The sequence below is a fragment of the Phyllostomus hastatus genome, unplaced genomic scaffold (genome assembly GCF_019186645.2).
Source record: "Phyllostomus hastatus isolate PE091 unplaced genomic scaffold, TTU_PhHast_1.1 phas_scaffold_1674, whole genome shotgun sequence".
NCBI classification, from domain to species: domain Eukaryota; kingdom Metazoa; phylum Chordata; class Mammalia; order Chiroptera; family Phyllostomidae; genus Phyllostomus; species Phyllostomus hastatus.
In genome coordinates, this window is record NW_025334011.1 from 4,893,923 (window position 1) to 4,910,746 (window position 16,824).

A 16,824-nucleotide genomic window follows, 5' to 3' on the forward strand; every position below is an offset into this window, starting at 1 on the left:
CTTATTGATATGATCTAATCCCTGAGTCCCCTTCATAATTCCTCCTCTGGACAGAATCATCCAAAACTTCCCAGTCAATCTGCCATTTTATAGTGAAATGAACTGCTTTTCTGCCCTATGAGAAGCCCTGGAAATATAAACACTCCATCGGTTAGGAAATTCCTCATTTGAAATGTCCTTAAATTGCCTGGATGACAAGTGAAGATTTCCTCAGTTCTGAATATCCTTATTCATCTGTCCAGCTTCTGCACTTTCACAGCCTTCTTGCTCTCTTGCTGCTCTTCAGTTTCAACACAGCAGCATCCGCTGTACAATCTGTCTTGGCCCATTTCTTCTGCACTAAACCAAGGCTTATTTTACCAGCTCTTTGGCACGATCCTTGAGTTCAGAGTGAAACTGATTTTTAGGTAGTTCCCCAAGACCTTGGGCTGGTTGATTTAGTTCACCTCATGTCATCTTTTCCAAGTTCCAAGCTAAATCAGCTTAGTATTGATCTTTCGCAACAGCCGGTCCTTTCTGAGGTTCTCTCCTTACCTTTCTCATTCTTTCCTTTAACATTCTTTGTCCTTCACACCCAGGTAGCTTCATATCTCTACTCTCCATAAACTAATTTGTTTGTTCTTTCATTGTTCCATCCCTCTCTATCCTGCATTTGCATTAATTCCTCCTTCCTCTCATTGCCCCAGCGCCTTATTCATGCCCTTCTAATACAGGCAGTTGTTTGCATTTGGTATCCTGCCAATAAATTATAATCTCTTTAAAGCCAAATGAGTTTTATTCACGCTGTACATTCTGCATCTCCTAGAAAAATACTTCTTTTTTTTTAATATACAACAAATGCTCAATAAATGTTAAATGTCTTACAGGATTTTAGAGCTATAAAGAATCTCAGCAAACATCTGATCCAGCTTCCTCATCACACAGAGAGAGAACTGAGACCCAGGAAATTTCATTTATTGGCCAGGATGGTTTCTGCCCCACCACATAAATTGTGTGTGTGTGTGTGTCTGTGTGTGTGTAAAGCTTGGCTAGTGAGGAAATAATTGCTCTCTAGTTATACCATTCATAGTTTTGTATGATTGCCAGCTTCCCTGTTAGACTGTTAACTTCTAGAAGCCAGGGACCTTTCCTCTTGCTTCCCTTCCTCCCTTCCTTCTTTTTTTTTCCCTGTTATCCACAGCGCTTAAACTATGCATAGCAATGATGAAAACAAAAATATATTCATGGATAAAGAAGATAAATGACTATTATAAGGGATCTTCTTTAGAATCTCTGTGAGAAAGATGTTGAGGACAGTGTGCAAACATGATACTGGGAAAACCTGTTTAAAAAAATAACACGAACTCTTCCTGCCATCTTTCTGTGCCTCCATAATGGTGTTCACGAATGTTCTGCATGATGCTGTCAAGAGTATCAACAATGCCAAAAAGAGAGGCAAACACCAGGTTCTTTTTTAAAAAAGATTTTATTTATGTATTTTTAGAGAGGGGAGAACGGGGGGAGGAAGAGAGGAAGAGAAACATCAATGTGTAAGAGAAACATCAGTTGGTTGCCTCTTGCATGCCCCCAACCAGGGGCCTACAACCCAGGCAGGGGCCCTGGCTGGGAATCAAACCAGTGACCTTTCAGTTTGTGGGAAGATGCTCAACCTGCTGAACCAAACCAGTCAGGGCAAACACCAGGTTCTTATTAAGCCGTGCTCCGAAGTCATCACCCCATTTCTAATTGTGAGGATGAAGCATAATTACATTGGTGAATTTGAACTGATTGATGACAACAGAGTTGGAAAAATTGTTGGGAACCTAACAGGCAAGTTAAACAGGTGTGGAGTAATCAGCCCAAGATTTGATGTAAAACGGAAAGATCTAGAAAAATGGCAGAACAACCTGCTTCTGTCCCGTCATTCTGGTTTCATTGTACTGACAACCTCAGCGGGCATCACGGACCGTGAAGAAGTAAGGTGAAAACACACAGGAGGAAAAATCCTGGGATTCTTTTTCTAAGGATGTAATAAGTATGTGCAAATAAAATACCTTAATGGACAAAAAATAAGGCACATAGATTGAGTCTGACTTTCAATTTAATGATGTCTTGCACACATTTGATGTTTGGTAAATGACTGTTGAATTAGACTGGGGTAAAAGGAAAATTCATCTTTTAATTTAACCTTTAGAAGTTGCCTTTTAAATTGTTTCAAGTGTTAAGTGTTTTAGACACAAACTAAACTTATGATCTTATCAATGCTGTTGGAAATAACTTTTATTCAAGTAGTATGCTGAGATTGAATGCCAAATGGAACTTAACATTGGTAAGAACTCTGCTTTCTCTTAAAGCTAATATTGTTTCCAAGGCACTGCCTCCTATGTAGGGAATGCAATGAAAAAAAATTTGTCTCCTTTTAGTAAACCCACAGTGTGATTGGAAATACAAAATGAGAGACTTTCTGTCAATCTTTGAAAAACAAAACCTCCAAAAACTTTCTGGTTCTGAACTAACTCACAAGACAGATTCTTACACATCTCTTCCTTTGATGTGCTTCCAAACAGCAAACATTCTGATCCAAAGAGCTGTAAAGTCCTGTTCTCCTGCGTGGTCCATCCCAGCAGTCCATCCATCTCTCACACTCCGACATCCAGGCCCTTCTCAGTGATACTAGTGGAGGCAGACTCTCTGCTAAAGCGAAGCACTGTTTCTCTCCCTCTTCTCAGGACTTTTCCCACACAAGAGACTTTGTGTGTTTTCATCTGTAGGATCACAGTTCTTTCCTGCCTTCACAGGAAGCTTTGCTAACTTGGTAGGCCTCTGTGCAGAACACTCTGTCATAGGCATCTGAGCCTGCATTTGCTCTTATGTCAACTGCACTTTTTCATTCCTTAGCCACTCATGCATCTGAGTCATTATATCCTTTTTTGTTTTGAACTGTGTTCTATCTTAGAGATTTATGTAATTTTCCCAAGTCCTGTTTTTAAATGTTCTTTGCTATGTTTCTATTGAGTTAGAGTTGTAAATTCTTTTTTTTTAAAGATTTTATTTATCTCTAGAGAGGTGAGAAGAGAGAGAGAAAGAGGGAGGAAAAGATCAATGTGTGAGAGATGCATCGATTGGTTGCTTCTCATGCGCACCCTGACCAGGGACTGAACCTACAATCCAGACACGTGTCCTGATCAGGACTCAAACCAGCGACCTTTTGCTTTGTGGGATGACACCCAACCAATTGAGCCATACCAGTCAGGGCTAGGGTTATAATATCTCTGTTATCTTTTTTCTTTTCATTTCAGGCAAGGCTGGCTAGTATGGCCAAATACGCATCCCAGACACTATAGGTCTTGGAGTGAAAACAAACAAGTTTCACATCAAACGTAGTCTTTATGGACTATGTGACCATGGGCAAGTAACTTAGCTTTCCTGAACTTCAGTTTCCTCATCTTTAAAAATGAAAAACATTCTCACCTAGAGAAGTTGTTATAAGTATCTGATTGATTAAGTTATACAACAGTGCTTTGGAACGATAAAACACAAACCATTGTTCAGCTGTGATATGATGATACGGACTGGTGGGAAAATAGCAGGTACCAAACAGAAGTTAGCAACTCACATAACAAAGCTAATACTTGGCTGATTTTCTGTGTCATGGCCAAGACTTGCTACCTCACATTGAAACACTGATGGAGCTTATATTCCATTAGAAGGAGACTGGCAATAAATATGTCTGTGCATGATAACTTCAGGTTTGGCCCATGTTATTAAGAAAAAAGAAACAAAAATGATGGGTTCTAGCATGATAGTGTCTATGAGGTGGAGGTATGAAGAGAAGGATTTACTTTAAATGGGGTGATTAAAGAAGAGTTTTCTGATAAGCTGACATCTGAACTAAGACCTGATGGATGAGAAATAACAAATCAGACATACAAAGAGCTTTGTAAGTTTGGCCGAGGCAGGAAAGTCTTGGGATGTTTCAGAAAAAAGAAGAAAGCCAGTGTTATTGTAGTATAGTAAGTGTCTTAATCTGTTCAGACCACTATAACAGAATACCACAGACTTGGTGGCTTATAAACAACAGACAGTTATTTCTCACAGTTCTGGAGGCTGGGAAGTCCAAGGTCAAGGTGCAGGCAGATTCAGTATATGGTGAGGGCTCACTTCCTGGTCTGTAGATGGTATCTTCTCATTGTGTCCACTCATGGCAGAAGGGGCAAGGGAGCTCTCTGGAGTCTCTTTTATAAGGTCATGGTTTCCATTTGTGAAAGCTCTACCCTCATGACCTCATCAGCTCCCAAAAGCCCCACCTCCAAATACCATTACACTGGGGGAATAGGTTTCAACATACAAACTTTGGAGGAATACATTTTCAGCATATAGCAAGAGAGAGAGGGGTGGATGATATAAAAATGGAAAGTTTGATAGGGTCAGATCACATGGGACCTTGCAGGTAACAGACCTTGAACTTGCTGTCAATGCAGGATGTGAGGGCATATCACACCATGAGTCTTCCTCTACTTACAGTGGATGAGCCAACTGCATGATTTAAACTCTGGGAGGTTTTTTGTTTTGTTTTGTTTTTGGAGGGTTTTTTGGCTGACTCTTAAAGCCACCTTCTCTTCTCTCCCTCATACATTTCTCAGGCACTTCCCAGGTCTACAACACAACAGGGCCTTCAAAAAGACAAATGTCAAAATTCATTGTGATTTATGGAATGATGTATAAATAAACAATATTCTTTTTTTCATTAGTTGGGGGAAGGTTCTTCTGCTGTACCCTGTAACTGTTGATCTCTGCATCTGTAGAATGGAAGTAACAATTCTTTCCTGCCTTCACAGGAGGCTTTTCTAACTTGGCAGGCCTCTGTGCAGAACACTCCCTCCTGAGCATCTGAGCCAACAAGATTTCCTGGGGTTGCTTTTGTCATAATATGACTACCTCTGCTGAGGTCCAGCTCTGGAACAGGCATGCTATCTCACATAAGCTTCCTAAACCTTTTGAGCTATAGGCCCTATTATTATTTCCATTTTATAGGCTGAAGAAACTGGAAGTTTGCTTAAAGTCGTAAAAGTAGGTAGGAGCTGACCTAAGTAAGACTTTTAAACTCGAAGCCTGATAAATGCCTTCTAAAGTAAAAACTGCATTGTCATTGTACAGTTCCAAAGAATCCTTCCATCTACTCTGCCCCATGTCATGATAAACTTGAAGGCAGTTTGCATGGTGAAACGTGGAGGGTGCCTGAGACATCAACCTTGGGAATTAAACTGGGTTCCCTGCCTTCCCAGGCCCTGCTCCCTGCTACCTTTACTTCTGCAAGGTTCTGGCCTTGGTCTCAGGCCACCTCTCTGATTGTTGGTTTTCAACTAGCATATTTTGTTTTCATCTTTATTCACAGTCATCAACTTTGCCTTTGTTGTTCCATCACACCCTTGTCTCCTCAATTGACTTACACTCTCCCTTCCCCACAAGCCTACACTCTGTGGCTCACCTCCTGACCTGGGTACATGGCATCTCATGGTGAAGCCATGATAAAACCTTAACCCTAAGCTCGGGCTTATTACCAAGAAGAAACACTGACTGACAAAATGAACATTAACAGTTTAAACCTAACAGGGGCTGGATCCAGTTAATACAGGAAATCAGATTTGGGCTTCAAACAGAGAGAGTGCTGATTTTATGGGGTACCACAAGTTCACACTCCCAGCGTGGTGAAGAGACCTGGTTATAAGATTAGCACCACAACCAATGCTCTTTCACGGAGGAGTGTCCACTGTACCAAATTTTGTGCCATTTTGTTTGTCCCTTCCTAGCTCTTACTTTCTAGCTCTTACTTACTTTGTAGTATAGTACATCTGCTCTGCCCATCCAGCTTGTCTACTGCTTAGCTGACTGTCTCCAAACTCACCAGTCTGCTCTGGTCCATGACTCTCATTGGTACTCACCTTGCCTGGAAGGTGTACTTTCCAGCTCTCCTAGCAGCACATTCACTTTGCACAGTCCTGGGATGTCCACACGGACTTGTTACCCTTGAAGCCACTGCTGCTTGGTAACATCCCTCAGCCGTTCTTGGCTCCTGGAGAACTGGTTCAGACAGATCCTAGAACTCTAAATTTCTCAAAATCTAAAAAAAACTCTGACAAGAATTTGGAATCAAAATACCGGCAATTTAAGTGGAATAGACATTCTTCAGATTAGTCAGACAAAGTGCCTAGCACTTTGGGTATTAAATTCTATCATGAGCACACATTTGCTACCAGGTAGAAAGAAAGATTAGACTTCTAGAACTAATGGCCTTACTCATTTCCTTTGAAAAGCTAAAATTTTTAATGGAGGAAGGCATGTATGTATAATTTAAACTTTTGTCATGTTGTGTGTAGTTCTCTGAGAAGTTCACATTTTTTGGGCCTCGTTTCATGGAAACTGGGAAATAAACTGCTGGAATTCAGACCCAGGATCTGGCTGGGTTCCAAAAATAAATACACATGCTAGGTATTGAGATAGAACATTAAAAGAATAGGAGAGTGAGTCAACTTTTAGAAATAAGAAGGCAAAAAATAGTTGACACTTTCTTGTTATTCCTTGATTTTTTTTTTATATTCTTACTTTTGAGTAATTACTCATGAACAGCAGGTCAAAAAATTACTAATTACAGCCATTGACCTAAGTATAAACAGTAGGAAGGTTAAAAGAATTAGTCTTGTTCTTCATAGCTGCATAGTGGTGCCTTGGCTCAATGTTTATAATTAAATATTTAAGTTGCTGGTGCTCCCTTGAAAGAATTACTATCATGGTTTCCCCTCTACACGTAAGTCAATGAATTTGACCTTTCAGAAGAAACCGTTGGTGTGGGCCCTTCCAGTGAGCCAAGGAGTGGTACAAATTTCTGAACTCAGGCCCTGTAGAGTACTACAGCCCCTTTCCTCTAAATAAGAGAAGGCAAAATAAAGAAGAGAGGACTGTGTGGTAGAAAGAATGAAATGGATATGTAATACCAATATTTACATTTAGTTATTTCCTTTTGTGGTCCAGGCACCATATTAGCTTCTTTTATAGAATGTGATTTGTTTTTATATATGAGAAAAGAGGTTTTTCTTAAATGATGGAGCCAGGATTTAAAGCTAAGTTATTTAATGCATCACTAACACATTTAGTCAGCCCATTATTTATCGAATGCCTCAAGTATGACAGCACGGGGGAAACAACAGCAAACAAACTCCTGCACTCACAGAGGGTGTGTGCATTCTGTTTCTTTTTATACCCCTCAGAGCTGACCCAGTTGCTGTTGTATCCACATTCCCTCACCATTCACTTCTGTGCGCATTGGCTTGTGTTCCAATGGAATCATCTGCATTTCTCTCCTTACGGACTTTATGTTGCCTTCTCTTTGCCACCTGGTTAATGACTCCGGGAGCAACCCTCACCCCACGACTGAGTGGAGCTGGTAGATAAACAGCTCGGCACTCTCAGCCCTTGGATGGGATAACTCTGAGGTGTGTGTTTCCCATTAGCTCCAAGAGTAGCCCTGGCGGAAGTGAGCTGCACGTGCCCAGGGTTGTAGTTGGCTTGATAACTCGTCTGCATGGACTGTCTTCCATTCACTGCCTCCTTTGCCTACTTCCCTCTGTATTCTTTACTTCCAGATAAACTGCTTGCATTTGAATCCTTGTCTCTGAGTCTCCTTCTGGGGAAAGGTAAACCAGGATAATCACCATTTAGGGGAATACTTGCAAAGTGAAAGCCACAACCTAAAGTCTAATGCAGATCTGTTTGCAAAGAAGGAACCCTCCAGTATCTTAGACCTCATTTTTTCTTAGGTGCTAAGAAAAGAAGAAATTCATCCCTAGATATGAAGTTTTGCAATTCTCTTTCATCTTTTCCTCCCTCACATAAGAGCTTGCCTTTCTCTTTTCCTCCAATGAATGGGTTGATGAGCCACACTTTTTTCATCATCACTTCTTCCTTCTGTCTCAGTCAATAACGAGAGAGTTTCCTCTCTGCTCTGGGAGGAGGACCCAGTCTCTCTTTTGTTTCACAGGTTCTTTTATTCTGTCGGTTCTGTAAGTTGGTGGTTAAGGAAAATGTGGCCCCCTGGACAGGATAGACAAAATTATATCTGATCCTTCGGGGGCTCTCTGAGCATAGTTTCTTTTCTAGAATTTTATTTATGTTGCTTCTTTGCTTTCTCAATTCATTCTGTAAATAGAGCACAAGAAGAAAGTAAACAATACATTGTTTTTCAGTCCAGAATATTTGACGGTGTAGCATGGCAGTGGTATGAAGTTTGGCACCTAAGCAAGCAATAAAATGTAACATAAGTTCCAACCTATTCCAACCTCAAAATAACAGAATAACTTTGCAACACTAAAATGTGGTTTCCTTGTATAACTTGTACCACTGCCAAATTCAATACAAGAGGCTTCTTTTCTTTTGGAGCTGTTTCTGCACAATGTGAATATTCTTTGACTCACTATGTTGTCCTTTTCCAATTTCCTTGTTTTTTTGCTTGAATTCACAGAAGACTGACAAACAGTAGCCTCGTGTGACAGCCATTAGTCTGCCTTAAACCTCAACTTGATCTTGAATGGATAGAGTAATGAATAGATTTTATGTAATTTAATTGATGTTGTCAGCTATATGAATTTGTTAGTTCAAGAGGAACTAGGCTTCTAGTCCCCCCTTTTCTAAATCCATATTTGATTATAATAGTGTAAAGGGCAATGTTCCCTCTTTCAGTTACAGCACTCTTATAGCAGTCTGAATAATGGAACAATAAACATATACTCTATTTAAAAAGAGAAGGAAGGAAGATGAGTATTTAGTTCTTTGCATTAGTGGGAATTGATGAGCATTTTAAAAATCGTGTTTGTGTGTGTGGGCACAGGGAGAGGCATTTCATCATCATGAGGGTGGTCTTGGCAAGTCAGTGTTCTCTTTGGCCTCATGACTGCTGACCACATTTATGCCTATGCTAGCTCCAGGGGGTCTGCGGCATGGAATGCAGATTCACAAAATAGTACAGAATAAGTGGTCTCCCATTTTCCTACCTCTCACACGGGGAAAAGATGCATTCTTCTTAGTCAAAACTCCCTGATTTGTCCTATTTTATCATTTCATGGAGATTAAAAATATACCTTTCCATACATTTCTGGTGGGAATGTAAAACAATGTAGCCACTTTGGAAAAATAGGTGGCAGTTTCTTAAAATGTTAAACATAGAGTTACCACATCACCCAATGATTCTAAGTATATGCCCAGGAGAAAACATATGTCTATGCAAAGACATACTCAGGTGTTCATGGCAACATTATTCACAACAGCCACAAAGTTGGAAAATCCAAATGTCCATCAACTGGATAAATAAAATATGGTATAGCCGTATTAGTAACAGAATACTATTTCGTAATTAAAGGGAACTGAATACTCATTCATGTAAAACATGAATTAACCTAAAAAATGTTATGCTCACTTTAACAAGTCAGACACAAAAAAACCACCACGTATCATGTAATTCCATTCACATGGGGTGTCCAGAAGGGATGAATCTATAGAGTAGATTAATCCTGGTCTAAGGCTGGGAGTGGAGTGTGGCTGACTATAAGTGGGTCCAAAGTTTCTTCTGAGGTGACAGAAGTGTTCTGAGAGTAGACCGCAGTGATGGGTGCACAGGTCTTCAACTATATTAAAAAATATTAAATTGTAAAGAAAAAAGACCACTTTTATTCTGGTAATAAAAATGAGAAGAAACAACAAAAAAAAAAGAGAGAAAATAAGTAAGAATCATGAAGATTATGACTCATCGTGTTAAGCATTCAATCTTGATTTAATTAACTGAAATTTAAAGTAGTAGAGGAAGATAGCCAAAATGAAGCTCTGAACATTGCAGAGTCCTAATTATTTAGGGAATTAAGACACTCTAAAAAGTTGTATGTAAAGCATCTTAGGGAATGAGACAGAATAATGCCACATTTGGAAGACCTGGGCAGTGGAATTCTGGGATTTTCTCTGGAGGCAGAGTGCCCTCCCCACTTCAGTCTTCAGTTTCATTATCAGGATCTTCCGTCTCAGTGTTTAATTCCGCCCATGTTTTCTGTACCACATGTCTTCGGAAAATTAAAGTAAGGTACAGTGTCCTGGGAAAGACAAGTAATATGAAATACAAAAGATTTGCTAAATTACTGAGGATGGAATTTCATTCTTCAGTGGAGTTTGAGGATACAAAGGCATTTAACATTGTAACAGAAAAAAAATGGTAGCACTGATGAAGAGGGGGTGTGCTGCCAAATGAGGTGGGAGAAATTTTTATTCATTGAGATTATGGAAGTTCAGGGAGTTCTCCCCACTGTAGGGATTATAAAGGTGAATGAGCTGTTAAACTGGCCAGGTTATATAGAAGACAAAGAAGCATTTCAGAGTGAGGGCTGAGCAAGCATTTCACAAGGGCCATCTTACACTTCTCGAAGGCATGGGGAACATGGGCCACTTGAGGGCAGGAGCCTCTTGACCACTGACGATGCTGCCCTGTTGCTGGCCTGCGCTGTGGTGTCTGCCTTGGCTGTCCACTCTGACTTCTGATGGGGTCCCTTGACATGTGGGAGAAGAGGTGGTGATTGGGGGACAAGAGCCTGTTTTTGTCTACTGAATTTCTTGTCATCCTCCATTCTAGTACTTACCTATCAGAACTTTCTGAGCTCCAAGGGACCTGTAGTGAATGTTCCCAAGTTTGACTGCTAATGTGCAATGGAAAGAAGTGATGGATACCTGTTGTACAATGAACTATTCAATAGCAATCCTTTTTTTTCTTGTTGTAGTCTGTAGCTTTCACATGCACCAGACTTAGACAGAAATGTGCAGAACTTTTTGGCAAAAATGAAAAAATTTATTGAGGGATATACAAGAAGACTTGACCAAAAATGGAAAACATAATATCTTTTGGAATGGGAAAACTAAGTGATATCAAGATGCTAGTTCTTCTCAGATTAACCTATCAAATCTCAAAATTTCCCAAAGGAATGTTTTGACAGAATAATGTAAAAAAAAAGTCAACTTTTGATAAAACATAAAAATTATGAGTAAAGAATTTAGTAAGTATTAGTACAGTACTTCTTATAAAGCTATAGGAACTCAAAAGCTTGGGTCTCCAGGGGAAATGGAAATACGTGTTCACAGAAGGACTTGTAAAGGAGCGTTTGCAGCAGTTGTGTTCATAATAGCTCCAAACTTTCTTCACCATTTCCGTGACAATAGGAAACGGTAAAGAAATTGTGCCATATTCACACGAGGCAATACTGCTCACCTGAACAAAGGGATCAGTTGCTGGCGCATGCAACCACATAGATAAACTGCAAAGACACTGTGTTAAGTGAAAGAAGGCAGGACACAATATAGCACTTATGGAATCATCCCATTTGTATACATTTTTAGAACAGGCAAAACAAATCATTTGAAAGAAATAGGAACAGTGGTTGCCTCTGTGATGGGGTGGTTGGGACTGACTGAGGCACAAGGCATCTTTCTGGATGCTGGAAATGCTGTATGCCTTAATAGTGGTATGGGATATCTGGAGATATGCATTTGTCAAAACTCATTGAATTGTACCTTTATGACCTGTGCATTTTAATTCATGTAAATTATACCTTAAAGTATGATACCCCAGATTGTGGGGCAGGAACAAATGGACTAGCCAATGGCATTATGGAATAAAATATAAAATTGAGAAATGGATCCGCTATATAGATTAAAGATTTAGCACATAATAAAAGAGGAATTTTAAATTGAGGGTTGGGGAACTTATTTAATAATAATATCAGGATCAGGAAAGATAAAAGCTGGATCCACTTTGCCCTGACTGGGGTGGTTCAGTAGATTGAGCACCATCCTGCAAACTGAACGGTCGCTGGTTTGATTCCTGGTCAGGTCACATGCCTGGGTTGTGGGCCAGGTCCCTGACTGGGGGCATGTGAGAGGCAGTTGATTGATATTTCTCTTGCACATTGATTTTCTCTCCCTCTCTTTCTCCCTCTCTTCCCCTCTCCCTAAAAGTAAATAAATAAAATCTTTTAAAAAAGCTAGATCCACGTCATCCCTAACATCAAAATAAAGCCAGATAAATTAAAGAGTTACATGTAAAATGTGAAATAAATTTACTTCCTATATTTCTGTATTGTATGAATTCTTTTAGCAAGCATAGTTTTCAATTTTTTTGATTATGGTAACATATACATAACAAATTTTACCATTTTAACCATTTTTAAGTGTACATTTTTGTGGCATTAAGTACATTCACATTGTTCTGCAACCACCATCACCACCATCTCCAGCATCTTTTGCCTTCTCAAACTGAAACTCTGTACCAGCTGAATGACTCCCCATTCCTCTCCCCCAGTCTCTAGCAACTCTACCCTCAGTTCTACATTCTGTCTCTATAAGTTTGACTACTCTAAGTACTTCATATAAGTGAAATCATACAGTATTTGTCCTGTGACTCACTTTTTTCACATAGCGTAATGTCCTCAAAGTCTTGCCATGTTGCACCATGTCAGAATTTCCTTCCCTTTTAAGGCAGAATAATGTTCCATTGTATTTTGTTTATCTGTGAACATGTGGGTTGTTTCCACCTTTTGGCTAGTATGAATAATGCTACCATGAGCATAAATATAAAAATATTATTCAAGTATCTTCTGTCTTGGTCTGCTTGGACTGCCATAAGAAAAATAGTAGGTGGCTTAAACAGCTTAAATTTATTTTCTCATAGTTTTTGGAGACTAGAAGTCCAAGATCAAGTTTCTGGCTGATTTGGTTTCCAGTGAAAGCTCTGTTCCTAGTTTACAGACAAGGACGGGGTAGTGTAGGATTGGGGAGGATGCTCTCTGGAGTCCCTTCTTATAAGGGCACTAATTCTGTTAGACTGGCCCCCACCATTATGACCTCATTTAACCTTATTTACTTCTTTACTCCAAAATAACCATACATACAAATTTTGGGCGGGGTGGTGTGGTGTGGGTGGAATCAAACATTCAGTCCATTATACTGTCTTCCAATTTTTTTTATGTATACCTAGAAGTGGAGTTGCTGGATCATATGGTTTTGTATTGGTCAAAAAGTTCATTTGTTTTTTCCTGTAAGATGGTTCTAGTAGCGCTTGTTTTTAACTTTGTTCAAAACAAAACAATTTTGTTGGATTGTATTGTGACTGCTGTCATGTCAACATGCATTAAAAAAAACTTATCAAAATTGGTAAATTTCTGTGTAGCCATTTTAATATTGAAAATGGAAGAAAATATACATTTTTAGCATATTATGCTTTATTATTTCAAGAAAGGTAAAAATGCCATTGAAATGCAAAAAAATAAAAACAAGATTTGTGCAGTGTATGGAGAAGGTGCTGTGACTGATCAAACATATCAGAAATGGTTTATGAAGTTTTGTGCTGGAGATTTCTTGCTGGATGGTGCTCTATGGTCAGGTAGACCAGTTGAATTTATAGCAATCAAATAGAGACATTAATTGGAACAATCAATGTTATACCATGTCAGAGATAACTGCCATACTCAAAACATCCAAATCAATCAATTTATTGGTGAAAATGAAAAGTGCATCTTTTATTTTATGGAAAAAATCATACGGACTTTGTGGCCAAGCCAATAATTTTTTGTTTGATTTTTGAGGAACTGCCATAGTGTTTTTCACAGTGGCTGCACCATTTTACACCCTTACCAGCAATATACAAAGGCTTCTAATTTCTCCACATCCTTGCCAAGACTTGCTATTTCGCTTCCTCCTCTCCTCTTCTTCCTTTTAAAATAATAACCCTCCTAACTGGTGTAAAGTAGTATCTCATTGTGGTTTAGATTTCAGGTCCCTAATAATGAGTATTTTTGCATGTCCTTTCTGGTCATCTATATTATTTCCTTTGGAGATGTGTCATTTTAAAACTGAAGTGTTCATTTGTTGTTGTTGTTGTATTGCAGTTCTTCAAAAATTCTGGATATTAATCCCTGATCAGATACATAATTTGTGAGTATTTTTTTTTTTCAGTTCTGTAGGTTGCCTTTTCACTCGATTGGTAAAAACTTTGTACACCAAAGGTCACTATTTTTGATAAAGCACACTGTTTTTTCTTTGCTGCCTGTGCCTGCCATCATAGGTAAAAATTATTACTAAAGTTAATGTAATAAAGCTTTTCCTTTGTATCTTCTTTTAGGAGTTTAATAGTTATAGCTCTTATATCTTTCATCCATTTTGATTTTTGTACATGGTTTAAAGTAGGGGTCCAACTTCATTCTTTTGCATGTGATACCCAGTTTTCTCAATACCATACATAGGGGTGGGCAAAAGAAGTTTAAAGTTGTGAGTATGCAAAACACAGAGTTTTTTTCTTGTATTATTATTTATTATTACATTATTTATTATTATTAACCCATTTTTCCCACCCCTGTATTGAAGACTGTCTTTTCAATATTGAATGGTTTTGGCACCCTCATAAAAAGGTCACTTGACCTTATATGAGAGAGTTCATTTCTGTGCTCTGTTTTATTCCGTTGGTCTATATGCTTGTCTGAATGTCCGTACAATACTGTTTTTGATAATAGAGCTTGGTAGTAAGTTTTGAAATCAAGAAGAGTAAGACCTACAATTTTGTTCTTCTTGTTAAAGATGTTTTTTGGTGTGGCTATTTGGGATCCTTTAGATTCAATATGAATTTTAGGGTGGAGTTTTCTATCTCTGAAATACATGTCATTGGGATTTTGATAGGAATTGCAGAGTCTGTAGATTACTTTCAGTAGTATTGAGATTTTAACAACATTAAGTCTTCTAATCCAAGAACATGGGGGTCTTACCATTTATTTTCATCTTCCTTAATCTTTTGGCAACGTTTTGTAGTTTTCAGTGTACATGTGTTGCATCTCCTTGGTTAAATTTATTCCTAAGTATTTTTTTCTTTTTGATGTTTTTGTAATCCTTTCAGGTTGTTCATGGTTAGCATACAGAAACACAAGTATTTTTGTGTGCTGAGTTTGTATCCTGCAGTTTTGATGAATCCACTTGTTAGTTCTAATAGTTTTTTGGGGGGGATCTTGGGGTTTTCTGCATATAGGAATAAATCGTCTGTAAACAGAGATAGTTTTACTTCTTTCTTTTCAGTTTGGAAGACTTTTATTTCTTTTTCTTGCCTATGGCTCTGGCTAGAACTTTTAGTATTATGCTCAAGAGAAGCGTTTAGGTCCAGCTTCCCTCTAAAAATTCTGTTAAGCTCAAGAGCAGGAATCCATTAACAGGTCAACAGCAGGAAAGGAGTGGAAGGAGGGTGGGGGTGGGGATTGGAAGGGGGCTTAGAGCAGCTGCGGTTCATTTGGTAGTTTAAAATTGGCTTTTCTTTTATTCTCTTATTCCTGCTACCCCCATAGAATCCAGGAAGAATAGGGATGTTTTCTCCTACACATTTGATTATAATAACAGGCCAAGATCTCTTTGAACATAACCAATAAAGAAAAAGAAAAGCATCCGCAGCCATCAAACTGGGTAAAATAGTAACATAATCTCTGGTTTGTAGTTTGAATCCTATTAGTTATAATTGTGTAGAATTGTACAGTGAGAATGCTGTAGGAGTTTTTAAAGCTAGATTTTTCAAAGACTACATTCCTCATTAGACCTTCCCCATTAAGGCATGCTTGAATGATGCTACACAGCCGAATAGTTGGGATTTTTTTCCAGTCTTGTCATAGTCTGAAGACAAAGGATTCTTCCGCTTGCCAAAGTTCCCCCGGAGCCTAGGTTGAGCGGCTGTGACAGCACTTCAGCAGGGAGCTTTTTATTCAGGCTTTGGTTTGCCATTGGGCCTCATTCACTAAACGGGATCAATTTGGAGCAGTATATGGAAAAAAAATCAATGGAGGAAAAATCGGACACAGGCGGATATGGTGCCATGGACCGACTTTTTCCTTTCATGATGCTGAGTCATGATGCAGTCTAGGCTAGGGCACAGGAAATTGTAAAATCCTTGTTCTAAGGGCATATTCTTGGTGCTTTGGCTACAGTGATGCCACAACAGTTGAGTGAATGCTAGCATTGGTGTTGCAGCTTACTTGACTTCTGTGAGAAGCAGTTAAGAGTGATGTGAAAGGAAGGGGGCGCCCTGCAGTTGACATCAGAGGGTCCTTCTGATGAGCTCACCATCTTGCTTGTCATCAATCTCTCCTAACCTCAATTTCCTCATCTGTAAAGTATGGATAAGGTACCTGCTCCTAACCACAAATTTCTTATGAGAATCAAATAGGGTTTACTCATGTTTGTTACACTATCAAGGCATACTAATCATTATCATTAGCATTTTTATATTCTAATTTAGATGTTGTATGTATACGATTCTTCTGGATTATGTGTGTATGGACTTCAGCCATTACCAAGACAGACGAATTTTAATATTACTTACCCAAGGAAAAGTGTTGAGAGCTATATAAAAGTGACTTTAACTTAGGTATAAAACATAAAAGGTTCCCTCCTTTGGACTTCAATTCAATAACAATAGCCTATTTGTGACTGGACATGCCCACAGGTGTTCTTCTCTTTTATGTAAAATCTGGCATAAACAGTGGTTAAGAGCACCAATGCTAGGACCAGAATTTGGGGGCTCAAACCTCAGCTCTGTTATTTGCTAACAATTTACTGGACAAGTTATTGAACCAATCCATCCCTCTATTTCCCTCTATTTATAAAACTGGGCTAAAAGGTGGTAATTACTTCATAAGATCATTGTGAGGTTTTACAGGGGTGTCCAAACTTTTGGCATCTCTGAGCCACACTGGAAGAAGAGTTGTCTTGGGCCACACATTAAATACACAAACACTA

At 38.9% G+C, this 16,824-nt stretch overlaps 2 protein-coding genes across 2 annotated transcripts in view; both read left to right on the top strand.

The window, feature by feature from the left end:
- Nucleotides 1-16,824, top strand: part of SHROOM3 (shroom family member 3) — a 276,985-nt gene that overhangs the window by 6,212 nt on the left and 253,949 nt on the right. The window lies entirely within an intron of this gene.
- LOC123831105 (40S ribosomal protein S15a-like) lies at nt 1,374-1,964 on the top strand. The gene is made up of 2 exons (XM_045857760.1): nt 1,374-1,445; nt 1,683-1,964. The coding sequence occupies exons 1-2, from the start codon at nt 1,374-1,376 to the stop codon at nt 1,962-1,964; spliced, it is 354 nt and encodes a 117-aa protein (XP_045713716.1).